Genomic DNA, 27,564 nt, shown 5'->3' on the forward strand with positions numbered 1-27,564 from the left:
CACTACATGAGGCTGATTGCAGGAGTAGCGTTGACAAATTCGCAAAATAACGAAGGAAAATTGTTAACTAAATTTACCAATTATAGTGTTGGCTGACTATGAAGTGCAGTTTGAAAACGCTACACGTTCACTCTCATTCATGGTCAACTGCTGCCATCTATTGTTGACCTCATTAAAATATTTCGAAGCATAAAAAAGATTCAAGTTGCAGTAAATATGTGGAAAATCATTAACCACTACTTTTCAACCTGTTTTATGCCAGCTATGTTGGCTGCATTTGTGGTAATATATTTACAATAACATAAAAAATAAATGAAAAAAAATCTTAATAATTTTATTTTAAACCCCATATTTCCTACATGCAATGGCGCTTTTAGAATAAATACAAAACTAAAATTTAATCTAGACTTATTTTGGTTTGATGATTAAATAAAATAAGTAAACGGATAGGCTTTTATTTTAAAAGCTGCAATCGCAACTCGATTCGCGCTCAAACCGGAAGTGCTTCGGTTGTGTTTGCTAGTAGCAGCGAGCAAGAAGGATCCACATGTTTCATCACTGAATTCTCTCTGGAGGACTTTTTTGTGTTTGTTGGGTGCCCATAACAGACAAAACACGTTGATAAATACATTCCGCATGAAAAGCAACACTAACGTTCACCTGCATCTGCTTCATGGACGTGTGAATATCTGCTAGCTGCTAAGCTAACATGGCCACCAACCCTCCAGCACAAGGCTTTCAGAACAAGACTCGGGTGGCCATCCTGGCGGAGCTGGACAAGGAGAAGAGGCGGCTGATGCAGAACCAGTCCATGAACAGTCCCGGGGCAAACATCCCGCTGTCGTCCAGACCCAGTCTGAAGGAGGTGAGGGACAGCGCGGAGCAGCAGCACATCGCTGCCCAGCAGAAGGCCGCCCTGCAGCACGCCCACGTCCACTCCTCCGGGTTCTTCATCACACAGGACTCCTCGTTTGGGAATCTCATCCTCCCGGTGCTTCCACGGCTGGAGCCCGACTTGTGACTCTGAACACTCACCCAGACTGTAGCCCGACACGGGTGGACACTGACCTAAACTCTCAAACCTGAACGTCCTGTTGTGCTTATTCTCGTGTAATTGATCTCATCTTAAGATCTTAAAAGACTTCCGACTGAATAAAACATTTAAACGTAGTGATAAGATAAGATAAGACATGTTTATTAATGAGCGTTCTGTTAGCAGGGATGTAAACATGAAGTAGAAGCTCTGCTGTCAGCCCTTCTGTTATACAGTCATATCAATGCAGTACTTATACAGTTACTACCAACTATTATTACACCAATGTAATTGTTACCTGAATAACAGAGCGCTTAGAGGCCATTTAAACAAAACAAGGCTAGACCAGTCAAAGGCAGACAAGGATATTAGACTTAGACAAAACTATACAAACATTTAGGTTCAGTGGAATCAAAATAAAACACAAAAATAACTGAAACATTTTGTGTACTTACAAAATTAGCTGAAAAACTTAGTCAACACAAGCATAAAGGGGTACTGAGTCTGTATATGACTGAGGAGCCAGCTGCTTTCACAAAGTATTGTTTTTATGTTAATCCTGAACATCTGAAAGCCTTGCTTTTGACTCACACAGACATATTTAAAACATATATAAAAATAATGAATAATAAAACTGGCGGCATAGTGGCGAGGTGGTTGCCTCACAGCGAGAAGGTCCCGGGTTTGAATCCATGGGCCGACTGGGCCTTTCTGTGTGGAGTTTGCATGTTCTCCCTGTGTCTGCGTGGGTTCTCTCCGGGTACTCCAGCTTCCTCTCACTGTCCAAAGACATGCTCATTAGGTTAAATGGTGATTCTAAATTGGCCTGTTGATTCTAAAATGGTTGTCTGTCCCGCGATAGACTGGCGACCTGTCTAGGGTGTATCCCGCCTCTCGCCCGATGACAGCTGGGATAGGCTCCAGCAGACCCCGCGACCCTTAACAGGAATAAGTGGTTACAGAAGATGAATGAATGAATAATAAAACTAAACATTTTTAAGCAACAAAGGAGCTAACTAAAATTAAGTAAAATTGAGTATGGAAAGTTAAAAGCTCATGAAAAGTACGAGACAATGGCTAAAGGACCTTGATGTGCCTTAAGTCCTTGAGCTGTATATAAAACAACCAAGGCAAGGACCAGGATCATGAGGTAACCTTGTTGACCTAATCTTTTAAAGAGGCCACATGTCGAACTGGATTTAAGACATGTTTCTTTGCACGCTACTTACAAACTGTATGTCATGCTACTATACCACACAACATATTTGATCCCAGTGATACTGAGTGATTTCTGGGTATTTTGATGAATACTATAACTAATGGGAACTGACTGAGGAGGTGAGAAGAGGAGGAGGAAGACACCTTGATCAGAACCCAACTCATATGGAAGGACCAATCTGTTTAAGACCGGCCAGGGAAAAGACAAAAAAGAGAGAGAAGAGAGCAGCAGGAGCAACGAGATAAACATACATCCGTCATAGATACATACATTGGACTGAATTGTACATGAAGAATCTAATTGTGATTCTGTTACAGGTTAGTTTGCTGCTATAATGATTGAATATAACAGGAATCATAGGCAGGTTGGAGAATGATGCATTCAGGTAGGAGTGGATAACTGCTGGCCATGAAGACTGGTCAGGTTGTTGAGGACCAGAACAACAGATGAGTAGTATGGAGATCCACAAGTCAGAAACACACAACTCCAGTCCAGAGACACTCACTGTCATTGTCAGTGGGCGAGAGGCGGGGTACACCCTGGACATTCCGTCTGTCTATCACAGAGCTAACACAGAGAGACAGACAACCATTCACACTCACACCTACGGCCAATTTAGAATCACCAGTCAGCCCCACAAGCATATCTTTGGACGGTGGGAGGAAGCTGGAGTACTTGCCTCCACACACACTCCATAATTGTCCGCAGTCAATGCATAGATCTCAATCGATGGTGCTCTGCGGTCTGCACTCGACTAGTTTTGCCTGGAGTTGAAGTGAGTCGATAGCAGAGTGGTGTCTGCCGCTGATGCAACACACTGACAGGTCCACTCAGCCGGTTTCTTTCACACACGTCTCGCAGTAAAGACCTGTTTTGAGGTAAGTAAGCTCGTTTAACAGTATGGCTTCGAGGTGGACAGGTATTGCCGCGAGATAAAACGAAAATAAAGCTAGTAGCGATTATCGCCAGCAGTTTTAATGTGTCTTACTTAACGTTAGCTGCACATGGTTTTTGCCGCTAACTAGCTACATAGTCCAATCGGGCTTCTCCATTCATGAACGATGACGAGTCCACTAAGGTAGCCTCAACTTTATCTTGAACCTGACTCAATGGTATATTCTTAACATATGGGAGAAATGGCAACGCTTCGTGTCTTCTAATTCAGATCAGAGAAATTCAACGCCAGTATCATCTTTATAGGTTGCTAGCTAAAGCGTGTTTTAACCGTTTAGGTTCCACATTCTAGTGCCCTGTGTGTTCCCCAGGTTTATGAAGTACACATATCCAGCCATCCATGTAATTTAAAAGAAAACGTCACATCACACCAGGCCACGTCTTCCGCTTCTCCATTGTCCAATTCTGACCCACATGTGTCCATTGTAGGCACATTCAGCAGTTGACAGGCGTCACCATTGTCACTCTGACCACCCCACACACAGGAAACTGAAATACACTGTGTGTTCTGCCACCTTTCTATCATAGCAAGCTTCGAGGTTTTGAAATATCTGTGCTACAGGAGCTCTTTGCTGACCAGTCTTCATGCATCTGTGTACATCATTGTGACTCAGAATTTTGCTCTTTTTTATTTATTTTTTAATCTGTGTTGTCCACTTCAACACAAAAGTTCCAGTGGTTTTTTGTTGCTTGTCACTAAAGTCTCAGTGATTGTTACGGAGTAACCAAACCAGTTCTAAGAAATGTTACTGTGTTACTTTGTCTGTGAATAACAACAGTCAACATAAAACCGAAAGGGATTCAATGTGAACTCAAGTATTAGAATAACAAAACAAAAAGAAAGTGAAAACAAATCCCATATTCTTCTGTCATTTAGTCAGAGGACCCAGCACCATGGCAGATCAGATGAGTCCCGATGAGAAGTTCCACCTCATCACCAGAAACCTCCAGGTCAGACATACAAACATTTATCAGTAGTGACCAAATCCCTCCTATAGCTCAGTCTCATGAGTATCTGGTTGTGTGTATTGCAGGAGGTCCTTGGAGAGGAGAAGCTGAAGCAGGTTCTTCAGGAGAGGGAGCTGAAGGTGTACTGGGGTACGGCGACCACTGGGAAACCCCATGTAGCTTACTTTGTCCCCATGTCCAAGATAGCAGACTTCCTCAAGGCTGGTTGTGAGGTTTGTGGAGCTCACTGAGCATCTTGTCTGTATCATTTTACTTGTAGCTCCGGCTATGTCAAAGCTCTCACTTATTAGGCTCTTATATGCATGTCTTTGTTTCTTTTTCCTTCCCCTAGGTCACAATTCTGTTCGCAGACTTGCACGCCTACCTAGACAACATGAAGGCTCCCTGGGAGCTGCTGGAGCTCAGGGTAAAGTACTACGAGCAGGTCATCAAGGCCATGCTGGAGAGCATTGGTGTGCCTCTGCAAAAACTCAAGTTTGTCAAAGGGACCGACTTCCAACTCAGCAGGTCAGTTGTGCTCACACAGATTGCCTTAACATGCACCTTTGTAATATCACACTCTCAGAAAACAGCCTTGCAGCCACATCTTATTTTGAAAGTGTATGCTTGTCTTTCCATTTTGGTCAGAGAGTACACTCTGGATGTGTACCGCCTGTCCTCCATGGTGACGGAGCACGACGCCAAGAAGGCTGGAGCTGAGGTCGTCAAGCAGGTGGAGCATCCTCTGCTGAGCGGTCTGCTGTACCCTGGCCTACAGGTAAAAAAACACTGTTCCCAATGGAGTAGGAGCAGCTGGAATCATCACACCTATCCTTAGCTGTGGTATAAAATTTCTCAAATGGATTCTCAGAAATCCAGTTAGAATTGATTATCAAATGTATCTGTCCTCAGGCTCTGGATGAGGAGTACCTGAAGGTGGACGCCCAGTTTGGAGGCGTTGACCAGAGGAAGATTTTCACTCTGGCAGAGAAGGTAACATTTACAGGGGTTTTCCACTATCTCAAAGCTTGCACAACTCACTAGCTTCATTGGGTACAAATAAAACGGGAATGGAAATGCTGAGATGAACTTCTTAGCAGCTCAGATAAACCACTGCCTGCTTCATATTTGTCCATTAATAGCACAAGATCCTTTTTCAGAGTAAGATCCATAAACTCTAAACTGAACTGTAGCTTTTCTTTTTTTTGTAGTACCTGCCTACTCTTGGCTATGCTAAACGTGCCCATCTGATGAACCCGATGGTACCAGGACTGACGGGAGCTAAGATGAGCTCCTCAGAAGAAGTAAGCCTACAGAAATGTTTTCAGATTTGTGTAGACACCTTTCTTAAACACCAGTCATAACTTTATGTTTATGTTTCCGCTTCAGGAGTCAAAGATTGATCTACTGGACTCCAAAGAGGATGTAAAGAAGAAGCTAAAGAAGGCTTTCTGCGAGCCGGGCAACATCCAGAATAATGGAGTTCTCTCTTTTGTCAAATATGTCGTCTTCCCTCTACGAGGAGGTACAAACTGCCTCTTAAATCACCTGCTGTTGTCTTGAGTTCTCTTTTCCTGCACTTGTAATACGAGTTGATAACGGGGATCATTGTCTTTTAGAGTTCAGCATCAAAAGAGACCCCAAGTGGGGTGGAGACAAAGTTTACACTATCTTTGAAGAAGTGGAAAAGGACTTTGCTGAGGAGGTGAAGTACAGCCTTACTAGATTATTTGAAGATTAGGAGTTTCTGTCAAATTACATCTGTGCTCAATTTTCTCTGCATACTCTGGTGTAATTATTTTTAATCTCTCTCTTTTTAGTTGATCCACCCTGGAGACCTTAAGGCCTCAGTGGAAAGTGCCCTAAACGAGCTACTGGATCCAATCAGAAAAAAGTTCCAGTCTCCTGAGCTCCGCAAACTTACCAACTCTGCCTATCCGGATCCCTCTAAGACGAGTCAGTTTTCACCTGCATCAGTAGTTGTGATCATGGTATAGCTTATCCTGCTGAGACATTATTTTTCTCGTGTGTTACCAGAAGCAGGAAAGGGTGCTAAGGCAGGGGGTGGTGGAGGAGGAGGCGGAGAGAATGATGAGCTGATCCCCTCCAGACTCGACATTAGGGTGGGGAAAATCATCAGTGTGGAGAAGGTAAGAGATTTTTCAACTGATCAGCTGATTAACGAGTGATCTGAATTTTATTTTTCACATCATTTATGTGGAGTTGATGCAACCGTATCACTGCTGTCTTTCTCGTGCAGCATCCAGACGCTGACTCACTCTACCTGGAGAAGATCGACGTGGGCGAGCCGGAGCCAAGGACTGTAGTGAGTGGGCTGGTGGCCTACATTTCACAGGAGGACCTGCAAGACAGACTGGTGTTGGTGCTGTGCAATCTGAAGCCCCAGAAGATGAGAGGGATCGAGTCTCAAGCCATGCTGCTGTGTGCCTCTGTGTAGGTGTCATTCCCATTTTTACCATAGATTGTATATAAAAGATGGATGCAGCCAACCAGTCTGAAAAGTGGATCTAATGTGAACATGACTTGAAGTGTAATAGCACTGATGGTCACTAGGTGCTGGCTCCAAAAGGCTCCCACTCAGATTGTTAATTTCCCTCATGAAATCCCGGGTCTGTACATTTTATCATGATAATGCTAAATTTACTTCTTCTGATCAGTGGTTCTTTTGAAAATAATTTAATCATTGAATATCTTATTAATCTTCAAATATAGATATGTTTAAGGATGTGCTTAGGTTGATTGACATGTCAGACCTGAAGTGACTGACAAGCTGTCCTTGTGTTATCAGTCAAATCCACCCCTCCACTCCACCCCTTGCTCATCTCTAGCACCTTGCTCTTGTCCAAGTATGTTTACTCCTGGCTTCCAAAAAATGTAAAATGCTGACCACCAAATGCCAAACCGGAGCTCACTGTGTCCATCTCTGATATACAGTTTTATATTTGTTTTCCTCAAAGACAAATGTAACATTATCCCATAGCATTATTTTATGACTCTTCTGCACTCTGCTTGTTTTCCAGTGAAGGGGAGCCCAGGAGGGTGGAGCCTCTGGACCCTCCAGAGGGTTCATCACCAGGGGAGCGTGTCTTTGTGGAAGGATACGAAGGCAAGCCAGATGATAAACTTAACCCGAAAAAGAAGGTCTGGGAGAAACTACAGGTATGTGTTAGCCAGATCTGTAAGTGTGACTTTACTGTATAATCTGGACTTTTAAAATATGGGATAATGTTTTTATTTTAGGTGGACCTGAAGATGTCAGATGAGTGTGTAGCTCAGTGGAAAGACAACACACTGATGACCAAACTTGGACAGATCACATGTAAGACACTCAAAGGAGGGAACATCAGCTAAATACACTCACTCATTACATCCACCACTGAAGCTGCTCCTACCGGCCACGACATCAAGAATATTTTCATCAAAAAATCACCATGGCAGCAACATCAAATTTCATCTGGATGTTTCTTGGAGAATGATGGGACACTGGTGCCTAAACTCTCAGATGTTCCAGGCTGGCTTAGAAAAATACTGTGCTTTGACTTCAAGTTTTTAATATCCAAAAAACCTGTGATTAATTATTTCCCCCTCTTCTTTGAGTTCTATGGTGTCAGTGATCTTTTGAATCGTGCAAATTCTGCACACTTCACTTGAAGGACTGTGGTATTAATTGCTCATTCAAGGGTGTTGGTAATAGGGAATATCTCAGGTTACGAAAAGGATTTGCTAGGCACTTTTGGACCGCAGATACTTATCACTGTTCCTATAACATTTGGTGGCTATAACCCTGTTTTTTGTGTGTCTCCACTAGAGGAACAAAGAGCGATCATAGTTCTTAGGACTGTGTGTTTTCACAGCTCCAATACATGAGGAACATTTTGTAAAGTGTTGATTGATCAGACACATGAATGCAGAACTAGCAGCTGCCTTGAAGAAAATAACAACGGTGTAACAATAGTAACAGCAGCTTAACAAAAGAGACCAGCAGTGAAGTCCTGGCTTTATAGAAGTTATACACCTCATTGAAGTGTGTTGTGCAGAACTAAGTGACGTCCCCGTCCGGCAGTTGTATCAATTCAGGCTTCCAATACGTGGTGCGAATGCAGAAAATGAAATGACTTAAAGTTGTTTTTGGTAGTTGCATGTCCTCAGAGCGTAGCCACAATGGTTTGGTCCAAAAGAGCCTAATATTGTAGTACTTTTCCAGCTTAAACCAATATTGTTGTTTTCCTTCATGGTGAATGTCAGGGTAGGGCCCAATCTGTAATACATGGTGAATAAGAACGGTTTCATGGGTTTCAAATGCCAGATGTCTTTAAAAGATCTCTATGCCTTGTACTATAAGATAAACAGAGAAACTGTCATAATCCAATAATGCATCATCTCTAATATGAAATAAATGCTGAATTCTGTGGTCTGCAGGAATGAAATGTTTTTGTGTTGAATGGGAAAACTTGTCACATCTTTAAAGCACAAAAGCAGGAAACAACATTTAATACACTTACATTTTATTTATAGAAGTAAAAGCTGTACATAACTCTTTATAATCACCAAAATGTAGATTTTGACCCATTGCAAAGAGTACAATCCATCCACCTATGATTCTGCTGGGGGAAAGGGTTTTGTGCAAAGAGGGATGAACTAGATTTTCCTCTATAAAGGCTTGGGCTGAAGTTTTAGATAGACAATCTAATAAAAATATTGACCTCACACTAAAGTCTGCTCCAGTGTATCAATCATCCACATCAGGTGCCCTATAAGTGGTTTTCAGTTGAAACAGATTTTTAAATATTTCATATTTGGTAGGAAAAGGTGACTGACAGTGCTACCAGTGGAAAGAACCACACATAAATAAATCATTTGCGTAACTGTTTTCCCACAGGATTTCTCAGGATGTGTTGGGCTGGCCTTTAATCTACCCAAGAACTGTGTAGAAAGCAAAAAATAAAAAATAATATGTAATGATTTATCATTATCTTTACCAAAGTGCCTCTGTCCTAACTGACAATACATGTAATTTTTTGTGAGTGTGCAGCATCCCTTTTTCTCAACTACTACTCCACACAGTGAAAAGCAGGACTGAAACTAAGCTTCAGAATTTCTTCACTCAGATGTCTAAGAAAGAAACATGTATGCTTTTGTCAGACTTTTCTGACAGCTGTATGAATCACCATGAATTCTGCATTATGTTACATCAGAGAAAAAAAAAGACAGTAAAACTGTACAGAAATGCTTTGCCAGGACACATCCTTTTCGCTGAGCTCCAGTTACAACTTTCTTATTCATCCTCTGGGAGGCGATCTCACACAAGCCAAATAGTATCAGTTCAGCCAATGTACACCTTTTCACCCTGAGGGGCCTTAAACAGGAGATAAACTATACCTTAGAAAAATACTCCACAATAAAGCTATCATAAGAAACTGGGAGCAACATATTTTTTGCATAAATATGTAGGAAGGCCATTGCAGGCTAAGGCTTTTGAAGAAGACGTAACACACAGCAACACTCAGATAGTTGAGCTTAATTTTTCGGTTATGTCAGTCCTCACTTTGAGTTGTCCTTTTACTCTCTTGTGGTCTTGTTCCCCAGACACGAGTCTGCTTCTCAGTTAATTTGCAGCAGAGCTCTTTCAAAACAGTGTTTCAATTGTGTCCGCTGTCACTTTTATAGCTGGAAGGGAAAGACAAGAGGAGGTTAGACATTATGGCATCACCATAATACAGTTACAGGAACACACGTAATGAGTTCTCTGTCCCGCTTCAATTGAGTTACTGAGACATGATCATGAGCTTCAGGTTAAGGCTGATTAAAGCACATGCTTACACATTTAACTGGAAAACCATGCCAGCAGTGTTTGTTTTGTGGTTTTTGCAGAAGATTGCTTGTGGGTGCAAATTCTTTTTGTTGGTATGGAGAGCAGAAAACATGCTTTGTAAGCCGATATCAAACTGCTTTGCTGTTTAAAATAATGGTAATGCAAGAATTTGCATTCTGCTTTTTCATGACAAGATGCAGAGAAGCAGTGGGAGTTACTGGTTTATGCTAACACTGACATTGTGACATGACATCACAAGGTCAGTAGAAATACACTGAAAACTCTAATGATAACAGATGGTTAGTGCGCTTACTTGTAGTTTCAGGAGGCATTATCCCACTCATGTATTGTGCCCCTATCGTCCCATTTCCATTGTTCTCCATCTTATCCGGACAACTGGGAAAGTTCTGGGAAGGACTGACGCTGCCTGGGGCTGGCTTCTTAGCTACTGGTGGAGGAACTTTATCACACTTCAACCCACCATTTGAGAGAGCAGCCACCTTTGATTGGTCGGAAACTTTCATGAGCTCGGCTGCCAAGTTGTGCTTCAGACATGCCTGAGCCTCTGGGGAGGTGGTGGCCGCAGTCTCAATGACAACCTTTTTTGTGCTCCTGGAGAAGATGAAGCTGGCGGTAGAGGCTGGGGACTTGTACATGTTACATCCTTCAGGAGATTTCAGAGACCGAGCTCCTGGTTCATTGACATAGCTGTACATGGGCGGTATTACACCCAGTCTGGAGGGAAGACCATCTCTTGTCATGGCTGCAGTTTTCATGCGTATGGCTTCCTGTAAGCGCAGTGATGGAGGGTTCAATGTCGCAGAGGTTGTTTTTACTGTCTGAGGAGGAGATTTCAGTGACAAAGACTTGCGGATAGGCTTTTGAGGAATGTTTTGAGGTCCTTGGGTTGAGACAGGACCATTCTCCTGAACTGGAGCGCTGTCATTTGTGGACTTGTCCTCAGACGGAGCTTTCACCTGATCTTCAGTCATGTTGACTGATCTGAGGCGCACCATCTGAAGCAGGGAAGGGGTGACAAGGGGTATGTTGGCATCCTCTTTAGGAATGGGTGCACTTTTGTGGCGTGAGAGGAGCTCCTTGCTCCTGGCATCTCGACCTGCTACACTGGGCTGCCTTCTGAAATTAACCCCATGGCCTACATTCTCAGGTGGCAGAGGGGGTGCTGCTGGAAGAGTAGTCTGAGTGGAAGTTTGAGCACTGACAGGAAATACAGAAAGAGACTGATCGTCAATTTTCAGAGAGCTTCGCTTCAGGAAACTGCTAGGAGCAACTCCAGTCATGGTTGACACTGTGCTCTCTACACTTGTAATAGGCAGTAAAGGAGGTGATTCTGGAGTTGGGACATTTTCTGAAACAGATGGGATATTCTGCACTAGTTGGCAAGGAATCTCATCTTCAGTATTAGCTTTTGAAAGAGCAGCTACTGTTATGTTGTCAGTTGTAAGTGGTTGGGAAATAGGTGGGGGGAAATCTGGATTTTCCACAGCACTCCCATGAGGCAGGTCCACATCTGGCACACTGTTTGCAATGAAGGGTGGAGGAGGTGGAGGAAAGTCTACCTCATCCCCTCCATCAAAAACGGAGTCCCCTTCCAAAGGAGGTGGAGGAGGTGGCCAGGAAGACTCCACAACATGTATTTCCTCCTGTACCCTGTGTAATTCTTTTGGTGGCATAGAAACTGACGAGGGAGGGGATTTCCTTGATAGAGGAGGTGTCGGTTGGTATGCTGGGGGAGGGGTAGGTGGTGGCGAGACCTTATTCATTTTGGGGACATCCATTGTAAGTGTTTGCATTGATGGAACTTCGCTTTTATCCATCTCATTCTCGCTATTATCCACTAAAACTGTTACACCGTTCTGAGAAGCTGCAGGGTTCTCAACAGGTAAATGATCATCTGTTGTGGCACCGCTACTCATTTCCCTTTGCTGTGCCCCTAATGACTGCTCTGTCAACACAGTATCCTCTTTGTGCAGTACTGTTGTAGGTTTCTTCATGACAGGAGGTGGATCTTTCTTTGGAGTTGTTGCTTCACTCTCTGGGTCCTTCAATACAGAGCTACTACTTTGCTCTTGTGTCTGAACCCCTACACTTTCATTTCCTTTGTGCTGGATTGAAGCCCTCATTTCTTGTGTAACTGAACATTCTCTGACCTCCTGTGGCATGTGGACAGCTTCTGGATGCATTACTTTTAATGCCTCAGTAATTGCTTCATTTTCTGATAGTTTGGAGACAGAATTCCCTACAGTTGTCTGGTGTTCCTCTAAAACCTGTATCTCTTTTCTGCTTTCAGTCTGGATTTCTGCCAGGTGACCAGTGCTTTCCTGTATCTGTGCTGGTTTCTGAGCAACTTTGCTGACAGTGCGAGGTCCACACAGGAGCTCAAAAGTGCATCTGTTATGGGCCCATGTCTCTGGAGGAGGAGGACATGGTGCTTTGATTTTTGGGGGTGGTGGTATGTTCAGCAGCTCTTTGACTTCCTGCCTAAATAAGGGATTGCTATTTGGTGTTAGTTCTTTTGTAGCAACTGTGGGTGGAGGTCCCAGTAGAGGCAGGGAAATGTCCGGATTGGCAAGCTCAGATGTACCAGATGATAAAGAGGTAAGTGAGGATGAAGGAGAAGCTGCTGAAGATGAGGTCCGAGACACCGACCTCTCTGGTTTGACTGGTTTCTTCTTCAGTTTTTCTGGGGAGGTTGGGGAGATCCCTTTTGGGGAAAGCGTTGGAGTGCCACTCTGACTAGAGTAGCCACTTGAAGGGGACATGGTCCGTTCAAATTTCTCCCCTTCTGAGGAAGTTTTCTGTGGGGATGAAGTGCTTGCTTCTGGTGGTGGCTCTGTCACTCCTGAAGCCTCATTAGAAGCAGGGCTCAGAGAATTGGAGAAGGAATCTTGAGAGATGGACACTGAATTTGATGCAGGTGTTGGAACCTTAGAAGTATTTTTGCCATTCTCTGTTACAATATTGTCAGTGGTAAGTGTGACTTCCCCTGAAGACAATTTGTCAAGGTCTTTGTTATCCACTATGATCCTGGAGTTAACCCTGATTTTATTTCCATGAAGGGAGTTTGTTCTCCGTGGAGGTGTTGGGGGTTGCTTTGTCTTCATGACTGAAAGGCTACGCTTGTTGCATTGATTCTTTGCATGTTCCCCAGCATCCACTGACCCTAATGCACCGGACTCGGACCCTTGTCCTGTAACAAGATTTTCACTTTTACTGCTGGGGCTGCTAATAACTGGCCTTCGGAGACTGACATGGTCTGGGTCCCCACCAGACTGCTCTACCTGATTTTCCTGCACATTAAAACCCACTCTCTGTGAGTTACCGCTACGTGTGCTATCCTTGGAGGAGACTGGGGAGGAGTCTGAAATAATCATTTTTGAAGACTGCAACTCGCTCCAGTTTGACCCCGAAGCTGATGTGGGCATCAGTAAGCAGTTGTTGTGGGAATTGCTAGTCTGGGAACTGTCACCATCAGATCTTCTCGACAACAAAGGGCTGACTGATGATTCCCCAGACGTCAGGCTGCTTTTGCTTACAGTGAGAATACTGCTGCCATGGTTGGCACTGCCACGACTCCGACTGTTGCTGCGGTCAATCTCAATAACGTCAACTGAGGCGGGCAAGACAGCATTAGGGATGATTGTGGATAAGTAAGTCGCCTGAGGAGATATGGACATCACTGGGCCCTGGAAGAAAATATATCTAAATGTCACAAATGGTCAGATACAATCTGGTCCTAAAGACTTATATAAAAAGTACCTTAAAATTCATCCATATCCTTATCCTGCTTTTCATTGCCATTCTTACCTGGGGCTCCTGGAGGAAATTAAACACTGAAGGAGAAAATGAGGAGGAAGTGGTGATGCCAGGTACTGCAAGAGACTTGGGTCTCAGGGTGGTTTTAGGACAGAGATGGGAACCAAAGTGGCCGAAGGACTGCTCATCTTGGTAAACTTCCTGGAGGTGCTTCCTCACAAGATGTTCATCTCTGAAGGCCTGCTTAGGAGTGAAGAGAAGACAATTCTTAAGTGATGAAAACACATGCACAGCCTGTAATGTACGTTACGACTAAACAGAATCAATCCAATAATTCAGGAGAACCCTTTACCTCCAGCTCTGAAAGGTGCACTCTTGCGCCCTCCTTATTCGCTATTGGAGTCCCTCCATCAACTGTGGGAATGATAACAACCCCTGATTTGCTGTTACTGTCTTGCCTGTCGAGATTTGGGAGGTGGGTAGGAACAAGTGGCTGAAAAGTGGAGATTCTGTGCAAAGCTGTAACAAAGATGAATCACTGTCAGTAACGTGTTGCTATCAAGGCTTATTATGTTTTCTTGTCAGCAAAAGATGAAGCTATGAACGTACCAAGCTCTTTCTGCACCTGGTTGGGAATACCCATGATGGTGGTCCTCCTGCTCCGCTTCCTGCATTTCTCTAATCTTTTAACTGGGTTCAGAGGCTTGAATGTAGAACCTAAGAGAGGGGAAGCTGTTAATTTGTGGCTATTTTTACATATCCCCAGCTCTCTGAGGATGTACTTGAGCTTAATCTTCATATCAGCATGCTAATATGCTTACAACAATAAAGCTTGCACCTTGATATAATGCAGGTATAATGTTTATCATTTTCACCATATTAGTTTAGCCAGTTAGCATAAAAACATTTACCAATTTAGCACCAAACACAACTGAGGCAGATGGAAATGCCATCAGTTTTGCAGGTATTTGGTCATAAATTGTATTGGACAAAATAAAACGTTGACTAGATGATGGAGCTAGATGGTAAGTCAGGAGAGCTATAATTCTTTAGGGTCAAACAGTGTGTGCAGTACATTTAAAAGAAAACTGTCTTAACATCGATATGTCGAGATACTTAATTACATAAATAGCATGGTTGTACTGCAGGAAAAGCTAGTGCTTCACTAAAATCAGTTGGACTAAAGAGTGTCTGAACACAATTTTATGAGAACCCATTGGTCTCATAAATTGTTAATTGTTGTTGAGAGATATTAGTCTGGATCAAAGTATTAGACTGACCAAACTTAGAACCACATTGCTGGAATGGCTGGCATTTTTATTTAGCACAGGAGGACAAATTGGTGGAATAATAGGAGCAAAGCACAATAATGGACTGAAACGTAATAATGAATATTGGGGAGCTTTTTTAACATTTTAAAATGGATGTCTGAAATATGATCAGAATACCAATGACATTCAAACACGCACAGAATGACATGCTTTGCCTTCCAGCTGTGATATGCAGAGGCTGCCTTACTGCTGTCTTCAGATACAGCTTCAGCTGTGCCAATGAGTGTGTGTCATCTTCCTTTGATTTCACACCGTAACTGCAGAGGCACCAAGTAGCTAAGAATGAGACGTGCATGCTAAATAAGTACCCATCTATGACCCGCTGTAAAGTGGTATATAGAAACTAAGCTAAAACTGTTTTTGCAACAGCTATGATTAGCTCCTATTTCTGTAAAATGAACAAGACATGGATGGTTCTGTTCCAAGCATGGATACACACACACACACACCCACACACAAAGCTGTTTACCTTGACGGGTAAGCGCAGGCCTAGTCAGCACATCAGAAGTTACTGTGGGATCAGTATTCCCGAAGGTGGATTTTGACTCAGGAGAACAACCTCCGTCCTTGGAGCTGATATCCTGTTGCAGACAGAGAGTGTCCGTGGACTGCAGGACACACACACACACACACACACACACACACACACACACACACACACACCAGTTTTTAGTTTGGTGGTATTCTTTGTGTGTAGAAAGTGGATGAAAAATGATCCACATAGCTTTTGGACTTACAGCAATGCTTTCATCGTCAGTAAAGTTCACTCCATTCTTGTGTTCTGACAAAAACAAGGATATAATAATTTGAATCCGCTAAAACTTTATTACGTTTTGTGTGTATGTACACAATCTATCATCATAAACTATAATCTTCGGCTTTTATTTTCACATTTATAGCAAAGACCCACTGGATGTGTCTTACCTTCCTGTTGTAGTATCTTGAGGCCCTCCTGAGCTTCTGTGTGCAAATCCTCCAGGTACTGTGGCCTGCTGCCCTCAATGAAAACATTCTCCTGATAGTGCTGTGAGGCCGTATAGTGGACCGTCAACCTCTTCTGCTCTTCACTCCCCTTCGGACCAGCTGCAGAAAGAAAAGATAAAAAATGGAAACCTTGAAAAATCAGCTTTTGCTTTATTTACGAGACATTTAAACCATAGTTTGTTCTGTGATGTCTTGCCATTGGTACCTCTAACACTCAGCAGCTGTCTATTTGCCAAAATATTTAGCAGCTTTAAAGCGAATCCTCTGCACCTGTGTGAGTATGTGTTTATCGGTTCACCTTTGACGCAGAACACTCATCAAATCCACTCAGCTTGATCGGCAAGTTTGGTCGGCATATGTCCCAGCCTTGCCAGGCCCCCAGTAGTAAACTATGCCTTGACTAATCTCATGTCCCCAGAGAACTGTGTAATCTGGACTGTCCGCATGTAAAGATACAGCTGGTCTCCCTGCTGTGGGACCTACTCATCTATAGATAATAGATGTATGGGGAAAACTTTAAATACTGGAAAATAACATTAAATGCTATTTGGAAAGCAGTCAATGCAGCCAAAGTTAGCAGACCAAACCAATTATGTGTTTATTTTGGGCTTTACTTTGTGGGTGGAATTCTAGAAATGGCTAGCTTTTTATGTCTTTTTAAAAAATTGATAGCAAGCTTAAATAAAGTAACAGATAATCATTTTCTGAATTTGATAAATGGATTAATGGTATACCATGGATTAAGGCAAAACCATGCAATTCTCTCACAACCTCAGCAATCTTTAGGAAGCCATCTCTATACATTAAACAAGACAAAAGAGTGTAATGGGTCTAGTGTAGGGAGCCTGACTCTACTGTATGGGAAATCAGTCATGTAAAATAGCTAAAAGCTTAGCTAAGAAAAGGTCAGTGAGGTTTCTGTGTTCCCTCCTTTGTCACCTTCAACACTGGCCCTCAGTCTCATCTGGTTAGGTAAGAATATTCATGTGTGACTGTACATACTGTATGTGTGTGTGTGTGTGTGTGAGGCAACAGACACTCCCACCCTTATCCTTCCACATTCACACGGGTGAGGCAGGCCAGACACAATGTCTTCTTCTGTGTGTCGCTGTGGGAAACCTCTGTTAAACCTGCCTGCCTGACACAATCCAAGAAACAGAGGGGAAGTCCAAGAACCTCCTCTCAACATCACACATTACTCACATACACTCAGGAGAAGTAAATAACATTGACCATCTTGTGACAATGCAATGTTCTGCTGGGAAACTTTTGGACCTGTCATTCATGTGGATGTTACTTAGACATGTACCATCTACCTAGACCAGACCAGACACCCCCACCCCATAGCAATGACAGTCCTTGATGGCAGCAGCCATCCCCAGCAGGATGCAGCCTGACATAGACACACATACAAAAACAGTTTAGGAACAACTCAGAAAACATGAAAAACAGCACAAGGTGATCCACAAAGGCTCCTCCCCTCAACCCATAGGACCCAAAGGCCCCCACTAACAACATTCTGTTGCCAGACACCACAGGACACCCTCAGAAGGCCCACGTCCATTTTCTGATGAGTCACAACTGTTTTGGCGACACAAGAGAGACCTAAAAAATATTAGGCAGGTGGTATAAGATGCTATAGCCACCATCTGTGATTAACTGATAAAGTAGCGCTGCCTGAGATTCCGCCAGAAGCCCTGCAGAAGGTTGTGGGATTTTAGGCTGATTAAGACGATCGCCAAGAAATCTAGTAAAGCCCTTTATCTCATTAGAGGGGACCCCCACATTGCCTTCAACGCTAATTCTTGCGTGCCGCGGTGTTTGTGGGGCAGAGAGAACGATCTTCACTAAAGCACAAACATGTTGCCCGTCCATCAACTTGTAGCATCGACAATGCAACAGAAACTTGTAGGGTATATTAAGTACTGGAGAATGCTCAGATAAACAAAGTATCACTGCCACATAAACCAGCTGCCTAAAGTCAAAGCTGCTGCCTGTTAGGTGCCTCCATGTGAGTCAGCACTCACCCTTCTTCTTGAAGACAGACAGCAGAGAGTGGATGCTCTTCCTCAAGTAGACCACCATACCTACTCCAGCACCATAGCAGATGCAAGAGTCAGATTATTTTAGTGAAGCAAAGCAGTGTCCAACGAGTCCTCTTTCTGTCAGTGGTGAGAAAAAAACAGTTTGATTTGCCTCTGAGGATTTTTAAAAAAGGAATAAAAAGCTTGACAGCAGTTTGTCTGTCAGTTAGCCCTGATACCTCTGCAGAGTGCCAGAGTGACTTCGGAAGGACAAGTGCACAATAAGATCTGCTTCCAGCCAAAGCAGCCTGTCCCAGCTGCCTTATCCCTGAGTCTGATACCCTCCTCCCTTCCCCCTCTGCTCTCTCTCTCTCTCTCTCTCTCTCCCTCTCTCGTTCGTCTATTTTGCTCACACTGGCTCTCTCCATTGCTATTCCCTCTCTATTGTCAAATAATGAAACCCCCCCCACACACACACACCAGCAAAACGGCTGTCAAAGTTTGGCTTTCAGGAGGCAACCACCCCCACTTCCCTCAATATAGACAGACACGTGTGAGGCTGTATGCACAGAGCATCCAGTTAAACCCTTCTGATATTGATTAGTTTGAGTACATTCTGAGCCTGGAAATGAGATGATTAGCGAAGATGTAGACAAAAATAAACATGGTGTAGTTAATGGCAATGGTCTTTCCTTTGACTTAACCCTTTGGCCAACTCTTATTGGATTTACACTTAATCTTAGTGTCAAATACCACCTTAGTGCGTTAATAACTGTAATAACATGAAAATTAAAATATAAAATTGAATGACTTTGAAAAGATTCTATGAATGTTCTCATTTTAGTTGAAAAACATTTGAATTAAAAATGTCTTTCTCCAGGTTGAAGCTTAATAATTGTGTTTACACCTGTGTAAATCTGTCTGTGACAGATGTGCATAAAGGTAACAGTACCTCATATTCTTTGATACATTTATAAAGTTCTATTTGTCTTTGTCTCTATTTGTCTCTCTCCCAATTGAAGCCTCCAGCATTATGCATCCGTCTGACGCTGTGTCTCATTATAAAGTGGCTATGGGGGCTGCATTTGACAGTGAAGGTTGTGTCCTCACAGTGAAAAGTTAAGCAACCGCTTTAATGCACTGTATGTTTCATCCTCTTTTGTATCACTGCATCTCTGTCTCCATTGCCCTCCTTCGTGCCCCTCTGTCTCTTCCCGACCTGTCCTCCTTCACATCTCTCTCCGTCTCTGCCTCTCTGCCCCTCAGCCCTGAAGCCCACAAAGGTCTAGTGTGAGTTATAAATAGCTGAGGCGGCTTCGCTTCGTCATCTGTGGATGAGTTCTCGGACGCCTGCTAATGTTTCCTGACAAACTGCAGAGGGTAGGAAATACAACACGGCAATGAAAAAAAATATATATATAAAAAACAAAACACTGATTCTGTGCCAAACAAACAACCAGTGCTGTGGCCTTGGATTATTCTTGCGACAAAGAAGCACCACTTGCATCCACTTGCCCTCTGAATGGATGTTTATTCCAATAAAGTGGCACAGCAGGGGCCAACAGCTGGCCTGGACCAGCTGAAGGGTCGTAACACAATTACCTTCAGCCATTCACCCAACAGCCCTCCACAAATAAAACACAAAACTCCTGGCACTGGAGAAATGCAAACAGGGGGATACTGAGCTTCTCCACTTGAAGAAATCCCCACCCCAGTGTGTTGGATCAAACTGACCAGCCTGGTAGTGGTTCAGCCTCGTGATGAGGCCAATAAGCAGAGGCGTTCAGGAGAGCAGCTTTAGACATGGGAGCCGTGCCAGAGGATTAACTTTGCCAGTAGCTTAACCTGTCCATCTCTTCACCTTACACTCTACTGACCCTCACGTTTGTTTTCCTTCTATCATCACCTCACCCTTCCTAATTTTACACTTACTCTATTACACCGTGTCACATTTTGTTGTGTCTTCGCCTTACATCTAATCTTGACGTATCCTCTGGATGACATCACTAATTCACACTCATAAACTCCTAATCCATATTAATTTCTGTAACAGTTCACCAGTATAAGACATCGGGAACTTATGTGCATGAGAAAAGATTTTTGTTTCACAGTGATGTGGCCCTTTAAGTTCCAAACACTCATTTTTTATTTTTTTTTTCCAAATATAAATCTGTGCCACATCCAATCCCCTCAGCACAGACCTTTACTATGTGCCAGTTTTGGGGTTCTCTGGCCAAGCCTGTGCACCCCCCTGTTGTTAACTAAGACCCCTCATATCAATATTCATTAGAAGGCCTAAAGAGACACCATCTGGTCCTGGAGGAGAGGGCAGAGGGGAGAGAGGGGCTTCACATGCCTTTGATTCATCACAGACAACACACAATTCCACTACATGAGCAGCAAAACGTAGCGAATCACAAAGGAGGAAAGCAACATATGCTAACTTCATGCAAATGCAGATTCCCAAAACTCAATAAATACAGTCCAGGCACAAATATTCCACACCAGACATCTGGACGCCTCCGTTCAGCAGTTTGAATTCAACTGGTGTTCCTTTTTAGGGACAATCCGAAGTTGTTTTATAGCCTGCTCTGTGTAACTCTAAAGATAATATCATAAATCACCAGTGCCAGATTGTTGGACTTGTTAGCAGGTCAAATGAACTCCAGAGGAACAATGAGGGTTCAAACAACCAACAATACCAGCTTGTTAAAATGTCAAAGGCCAAAAAACACACGATTCATTAGCAAAAGCCACATTTAAAATAAATGTAATAATAATGATTTGACATGCAATTCCCTTTCACTGATTTTTATCTTGTGTTGTGAATTCCAGACTGAACAGAGAAGTTCCCTATTATACAGAAATTTAAACTGCAAATATTATGATGAAACAGTAATCATTAAATCATTAATGAATAAAACACAATATTGACTTACTATGGGCACTGATTTTTTAGGTTTTCCTTTTTTCTTCTGTAGAAATAAAACCTTTCATTTAATACCCTTGCACTTCATTAAACTTGAGGGTCATTTAGTTCACAGTGCAGGTCAAAATGGAAAATTTTGTCTCAAAATTGTATCTTTTACGGGAGTCCCCACACTTTCAAACCCCACACTTCCAAATAGTAGCACACTTCTTGCATTAAATAATGTGTGAAGCCGAAATAACCCAGACAGAGCAGCATTATCAGGGCTTTTTTTCCTAATTTTGGAACACTTAAATTCACAAAAACAGTTTTGACAGGATCACCTATTTAAGTCCAAACTAATGAGATAGATCCGTGACCAACCATGCTCACCCACTGGTGTGAAGAAAATAAAATTTACAAAATAACCAATCATCACTGACAAAAATGGAATGTATCTGTTAAACCAGAGCAGACAGAGATACCCTACACCTCACCCGTACTGTTGTTTATACAGTTGCCCCACTAGAGAGTGCTCTATCAGCTCCAGTTCTGTTTGCACTGCAAGTATGAGACTGCAAAAACAGCAGATCATCTGATGAGGTTGTTTACTGTAGTTACACATGGCCAGTTCGCATTGATGCCGTACATAAAGCAGCTGAAAGATGTAAAAGATGACTCCCAGTGGGCTGACCAAGCCCAAATACTGACGCTAATACACACACGCGCGCTGATTGGAAAATGTAATACTTTGACCACATGGTGTGTATTAGCTCATCGCATGTCCTCAGCTCACCCTCCTGTTTGCTGCACGTGGGAGGAAGGAGGTGAAGAGAGCAGCAGAGAGAGACGGAGAATAAAAAGGGATGGCTGTACTGTACTGCCTTTGTCATGAACTCAACATCAGTATCAGGTGAGCATTCAGGCCACTGGACTGTGACGAGCTACAGGGTTTCCACTTCATGCCCGATTGGGTTTGAAATCTACCACTGCCACGGTGCGGTTACCAGGGTGTGTATTTCAATGCGCACATTGGGTTTACTGGGAAAAAAAGATGTGTGTGTGGGGCACAGGGTCACTGGCTGTGGCAAACATGAGAAATAAGAACACAAAGAGAACATAAAAATATTGATCACTGTGCTTGCAAAGTAGAAACGTTGTTATCCACTTGCATACCTGCATAGCCTGGATGGCTTTCACATGGTCAAAGATGTGTAAGTGTGTCATTCAATACTTCCTAGCTGCCTTACAATGAATGCGGCATGGACATTTTTTCACTGCAAACTATTTTGTGTAAATGATGGCTCAGTTCCATAAAGGGAAGCTGAAGGCCAAAACCACAGACTTAATAAAGGTATGATATGAAAAAACACATAGAAACTTCCAAATATAACAATTCATTTATATATGTTTTTAAAAAAGTCTTCATAAAGCTACAGTGAAGCCATTTTTAGCTGCATATTAATACACATTTGGTGAACTAGTGAACATTTACAGTAGCAGTAATATGTAAGTAATATGCGTTGGACTTGGATTAAAAAATAAATAAAAAGAATGTACAGAATATCATAAGCCTTATGCTTCGAAGTAGGTTTATATGCTTCATATACTTTAGTGGTGCCTTCAGTAGTGGTTTCGTCCACTGACCACAGTCCGTCTCTGCTGCTCTTTCCATTCCTGTGTAGATCTATAATGAAACTGCTAGAGTACAGGAAGCGAGGGTTAAAATGTTACCAGCAATAAACCTCCAATCTCCCTAACACACATACACACACACAGGTGTTATTATTCAGGTCGTTGCTGCACTCCTGATTTGTATTCACTGGCTGCTGTGGTGGACTTGAGTTATGAGCTCCCTTATACTGAGGGGTGTAGTATTAACCAGCGAGAGAGAGTGCGATGCAGGGTAAACTCCATCCTCGATGCACGTATCTCGTAGAATATTTTACGTATCTTGATACGATAATCTGGCACCATCTCTCCAGGTGTCCCGGACAGAATGAAATATGAATTGTAAGATTAGGTTCATTCATCACTGCATTTATCTGTTGAGCGCCAACGGTCGTAAAGAGAGCATTAAAACAAAACATAAACAAAATGTAAAACACTAATACAGGACCCTTGAGATGTTGGAGATGTCAACAGGATTAAGAAGACAGGAGGAAGGTGAAGATGGGCTGGGCTGAGGAAATGGGAGGAGAGTCGGAGTCCAGTCCATGGAGAGGACATAAATCACCACATACAGTAACTGTCACCACCCATGAACCACCTGCATTTCTGATTTCCTCTGGGTGGGACACAGAGGAAATGAGATAAAGAGAGAACAAGAAAGGAAGACAGTTGAATATGAATAGATGAAGAGAGAAAAAGAAAAGAAAGTGAGAGTCCCTGTGTGACGGCAAGAAAAGCGGTACCCCTATAATTGTATGATAAATGAAACCATTCTTGACCATAGATATCTTTCTGGGGGAGATGTCACTTTACTTACTTGCAATATAATATAATATAATATAATATAATATAATATAATATAATATAATATAATATAGGGGCCTGACTGGGCCTTTCTGTGGGGAGTTTGCATGTTCTCCCTGTGCCTGCGTGGGTTCCCTCGAGGCACTCCGGCTTCCTCCCACCATCCAAAGACATGCTCATTAGGTTAACTGGTGATTCTAAATTGGCCGTAGGTGTGTGTGTGAATGTGAATGGTTGTCTGTCTGTCTGTGGACAAGTGGTTACAGAAGATGAAAGATATATATGTGTGTGTGTGTGTGTGTGCTTTAAAGACGATCAAAAGATCCTTAACTTTGTCTATTCCTTCTTCTCCTCTTCTGCTTCTTTTGGGATTTTTGTGTAGTGTTGATTTTACTGGGTGACTTACTGCCCTCTGCAGGGGGGCTGGAACCCACCCAGACACAGGGACAACGTGCAAACTCCACACAGGAAGGCCCCTAATGGAATCAAAGCCAGAACCTTCTTGCTGTGAGGTAACAGTAAATAAAACTGTAAATCCACATTCATAAATCAAATTTAAATTTTCATTGTCACTATTCAAACACAACAAAATCAATAAGCATTCTTCCTTGATGACTCAGACAGGCCTGCGTATGTTCTTAACCTTCCCCTGGTGTCTCAGACGATTTACTGAGCAGAGATTAATCCTCTATTTGCTGTTGTTCTTAATCCTTACATGAAGCAGACTGTAAACACAAGCTAAGGTGACTGATTGCACCTCAAGACCCTCAGGGAGGGCACAATATCACAGAGCTAAACTTAACTGCAGCAGCACCCACTGCGCATAAAAATAGTAACTGTCACTCTTTTTGTAATTATCCCTCTCTTGCTCTCCACCTGCTGTTCTCTCTCTCCCAGTCCGATAAGGGTGTTGTGGGTATTTTTTACCAAAAGAGCGTGAGCTGTTTCTCTGCTTGTCACTCCAACTTAAAAGCAGTTTTTCTGAGCCAAACTGAAAGCTCCGTCAACACAGACACCGATATGGATGCCTCACAGCAGAAACACAGTTGACCCACAATTCACCACATTCATCTGCAAACTCAGAAAAAGATGATAAATCTATTTGTTGCAAACTGGTGTGGGAGTGAGAACAGGAGTCCCCTTGATGACCCTTGAAAATTAGAGGCTATGGAACGACGCTAAGGCCTCCAGACAAACACACACTGAGAGAAGACAGATGAAGACAAGTGTAAAACACACTGCAAATAATTACTGCAGATTCACAGAGGCAGACAAAAACCCAGCTGTGGAAGGAAAAACCTAGGAAAATTCCCTTGCTGGATTCACTTAAAAATAAGTAAAGTAGCTTTTAAATAGGCCGTTATAATGCATTCCCTTAAGAGCTGAATGTTTTGTAATAGCAGAATTGTTGCCATATAGCCCACGGGAACAAAAGTTCCTGAAGTAAAAAGGTGCTGCAGGTTATTCGAGGCCATACGTCCCTAATGGTGCATAGTCTCTTTTAGTGTGATGGATGAGTTAATGAGAGACCTACAGCTTCCGAGCAGTCATCTCCAAGCAAGACCGGGCTGGCCTGATACCCTCAAGCCTGATTCCGCCTTTGGATGGTCTGAACTGAGAACAGAACAGAACGGTTGCTACTGCATCCATAGTTTTATACTGAAGTTTTGCTATAACAGCTAACAGGGGTAGGCTCCAGACCCCCTGTGACCCTTCACTGTAAGAGTAGCATTCTTCTTATTATTTAATTATCATCAAGAAAAACACCATGACATTATCTACTGCTGAAGAAATATATTGAAAATCCTTATTCCAAAGTTTGCTGTAGTGGAGTGTTTATTGGTATACCAGTATACGGTGAGCTTAAACACACAGAGTGTGGGTCTGGGAAGGTAAACCAACCCAGAACATTGGCAATGCACCACATTTATAGAGACTGACCAAAGGAAAAAGGGGGCACTTATGGAGATGCTGCTGCAAACAAGGGATGGGGTATGGATTTATATGTAAATGAGAAGGTCTTGTAGAGTCTTCACTGAAACAAAAGACCATGAGACTCCAAGTCTGGCATACAGGTGACAAGAGCAAACGGTAACAAGAACAAAGGGCAAAAACTCTAGGGGGTAGGAGACAACCCAGACATTACCAAGTTACCTTATTTACTAAAGTCACATGTGGACAATAGCAACAGTGTAACAAAGCATGTGTATTCATCACCCGAGACAGATGGGATCAAAGAATGATGAGCCTTAATGCATATTCTTCAACACCACCTGCTGAAGCTTATCTGGAATCAGTTAACAGAAGTTTGACAAATCCAGAATACTTCCTTTGGGAGGCATCCACGTGGCATTCTGGTCTGACTCCTGAACCAAATCAGCTGAATCCATTGAACACGATGGAGAAGCGTTTCTACTCTGAGCCCTTGCACTGTTCTACTTTGATCTCTTCTCTCTGTCTCTGAGTCTACAGACCCTAAAAAGAAAAATAATTTCACTCTACAGAGTAATGGTCGTGGTCTTGTAATTTTATAGCACTTTTCTCCCTATTGGTACTCAAAGTGCTTTACAGTCATAATGACACATCTACCCATTCCTTCACACAAGCACACACACATTCACACAGCATTGCCAAGCACTGGGAACAACTAACCCTAACCACAGCCACAGCTGCTCATGAGCTTGTTACCACAGAGTGGGAGAGGAACATAGATCATCTGGTGAGTGTTTTCTGTTGTGCCTCAGCTCTACCATGAAAGAACATCTGCACCGCCAAGAGGTGGTCTTGAATTCACCTTATGATCTTCTTTCTCCTGTCTACCCTCACTTGTAGATGAGATTCCAAGATGCTTCAACTCTTTCTCTTGGTCCTGTAAACCTCGCAGTGAGCAATCTGCTATTATTACAACGGCCTCAGAAGCCTTTGAGGTGCTGATCCTCACCTCAACTGCTTCTCAATCAACTGAAAACCATTCTACTGCATGCTGATAGTCACACCCTGATGAACAAATTGGACATATACCATCGTGGGCTCTTCCTTTAGATGCTGTCCATGAAAATCAGGAGCCAAATTAGGATGTAGAAACAGATTTGCTTTATGCAAGTTTGTCCATGTGACCACCATTTTACGTAGAAAATACTTAAGTTTGCTCTGCAGTGGTTTCGTGGATTTACTTATCTTTCCTGATTGTTTTGCTCCTGATTAGAAGGAGACTTCAACTGGCTCGCTGGATGACAAACCACAACTTAATGCATTCACTTTCACAGATAAACGTCCACGGGGCTGGAATTGTCACCATAAAACTTCCACTGAGATAAAGACACCATTTTAGTCACATTTAGCAGCTGTTCAAACTCCCCACCTCGCCAGCCTTCTCTCAACTGCAATAATGACACAAAATCCAAATGTCACCTCCTGGTTTGTCTGATTAGTGAATCAAAATGTGAGTCTGCATTTGACTTTCCTTTGAATGAAAATGTCATTTGTACCATTAATACACTCATCCACAGCCACGTGGAAGTGTGACTGTGAGACCGCCATCTGTTCTTCTTTTCTGTACTGGACCTTCAGTACATTAAATTGTATGCGGAATCAAGATTAACTGACACAGAAGCTATTTAAAAAGGGAAAATATAAAATGGAGTTCACGCAGTAGTGAGACATTTGGATTATTAATCAAATGGGTAATAAATGAAACCAACTGGACTCTACTTTTATCATCTGTTGGTATTTTGGAGGGCATCAACAGTCATCAACAATATTCTCACTATCACGTGCGCTGCTGAGAAATAAGGAGCCGTTTAGAATTAAAAAGACCCACCCAGCTGACGTCTTATGTTTCAGCTGCGAGGTGCAAGTGAGGAGATTCATTTGACCATGTGTCATCTGAATCACACCGAACACATTAAGCTCAAACAGATGCAGCCTGTTTCCAAAGTAAAACGCACATGTAACAAACACACTTAAATGTACGGGCAGTGAACGCCTCAGTGTTTGTCATGAGCAATGTAAGAGTAACAATGTGTGTATGTGACACAGACAGACATGCAGAGAATGAGCGCGGTGTGTGCGTGTTAAC

The 27,564-nt window shown here is 42.8% G+C and overlaps 3 protein-coding genes across 6 annotated transcripts in view; 2 read left to right on the forward strand and 1 right to left on the reverse strand.

Moving 5' to 3' along the window:
• The first annotated feature begins 427 nt into the window (after positions 1–427).
• LOC311501688 (SOSS complex subunit C-like) lies at positions 428–1,170 on the forward strand. Its single transcript, XM_084563649.1, has one exon. The coding sequence runs from the start codon at positions 710–712 to the stop codon at positions 1,019–1,021; it is 312 nt and encodes a 103-aa protein (XP_084419775.1). The 5' UTR covers positions 428–709; the 3' UTR covers positions 1,022–1,170.
• A 1,202-nt stretch (positions 1,171–2,372) lies between these two features.
• yars1 (tyrosyl-tRNA synthetase 1) lies at positions 2,373–9,782 on the forward strand. 2 transcript variants are annotated; one of them, XM_084562943.1, is made up of 14 exons: positions 2,373–3,130; positions 4,084–4,157; positions 4,241–4,387; positions 4,507–4,682; positions 4,803–4,932; positions 5,067–5,147; positions 5,366–5,458; positions 5,544–5,679; positions 5,774–5,859; positions 5,975–6,110; positions 6,192–6,304; positions 6,415–6,608; positions 7,196–7,334; positions 7,416–9,782. In XM_084562943.1, exons 2-14 carry the CDS (start codon positions 4,101–4,103, stop codon positions 7,524–7,526), a joined length of 1,599 nt encoding a protein of 532 aa, XP_084419069.1. In that variant the 5' UTR covers positions 2,373–3,130; positions 4,084–4,100; the 3' UTR covers positions 7,527–9,782. The 2 variants fall into 2 exon arrangements, with proteins under 2 accessions (XP_084419069.1, XP_084419070.1); XM_084562944.1 differs by lacking the exon at positions 2,373–3,130 and having other exon boundaries at positions 3,908–4,157.
• Positions 9,702–27,564, reverse strand: part of nhsl3 (NHS like 3) — a 34,058-nt gene continuing 16,195 nt past the window's right edge. For 2 of the 3 annotated variants that reach the window (XM_084562940.1, XM_084562942.1), the window contains 8 exons: positions 16,020–16,178; positions 15,833–15,876; positions 15,565–15,703; positions 14,374–14,481; positions 14,117–14,283; positions 13,816–14,007; positions 10,301–13,694; positions 9,702–9,842 (listed from right to left, as the gene is read on the reverse strand). In XM_084562940.1, coding sequence (XP_084419066.1) covers positions 9,802–9,842; positions 10,301–13,694; positions 13,816–14,007; positions 14,117–14,283; positions 14,374–14,481; positions 15,565–15,703; positions 15,833–15,876; positions 16,020–16,178 — 4,244 coding nt within the window. In that variant the 3' untranslated portion in view covers positions 9,702–9,801. The remainder of the gene's footprint in view (positions 9,843–10,300; positions 13,695–13,815; positions 14,008–14,116; positions 14,284–14,373; positions 14,482–15,564; positions 15,704–15,832; positions 15,877–16,019; positions 16,179–27,564) is intronic. The other variant, XM_084562941.1, reaches the window with a different exon arrangement.

This window comes from Chelon labrosus (genome assembly GCF_963514085.1).
Source record: "Chelon labrosus genome assembly, chromosome: 16".
Classification (NCBI taxonomy): domain Eukaryota; kingdom Metazoa; phylum Chordata; class Actinopteri; order Mugiliformes; family Mugilidae; genus Chelon; species Chelon labrosus.

What these genes read in the sequence shown, in the direction of transcription:
- yars1 (XM_084562943.1), top strand. Translation starts at nt 4,101, where the DNA reads ATGGCAGATCAGATGAGTCCCGATGAGAAGTTCCACCTCATCACCAGA. An exon ending in TCATCACCAGAAACCTCCAG is followed by an intron (nt 4,158 to 4,240) that starts GTCAGACATACA and finishes TGTGTATTGCAG; the next exon opens with GAGGTCCTTGGAGAGGAGAA. An exon ending in AAATCATCAGTGTGGAGAAG is followed by an intron (nt 6,305 to 6,414) that starts GTAAGAGATTTT and finishes TTTCTCGTGCAG; the next exon opens with CATCCAGACGCTGACTCACT.
- LOC311501688 (XM_084563649.1), top strand. Translation starts at nt 710, where the DNA reads ATGGCCACCAACCCTCCAGCACAAGGCTTTCAGAACAAGACTCGGGTG.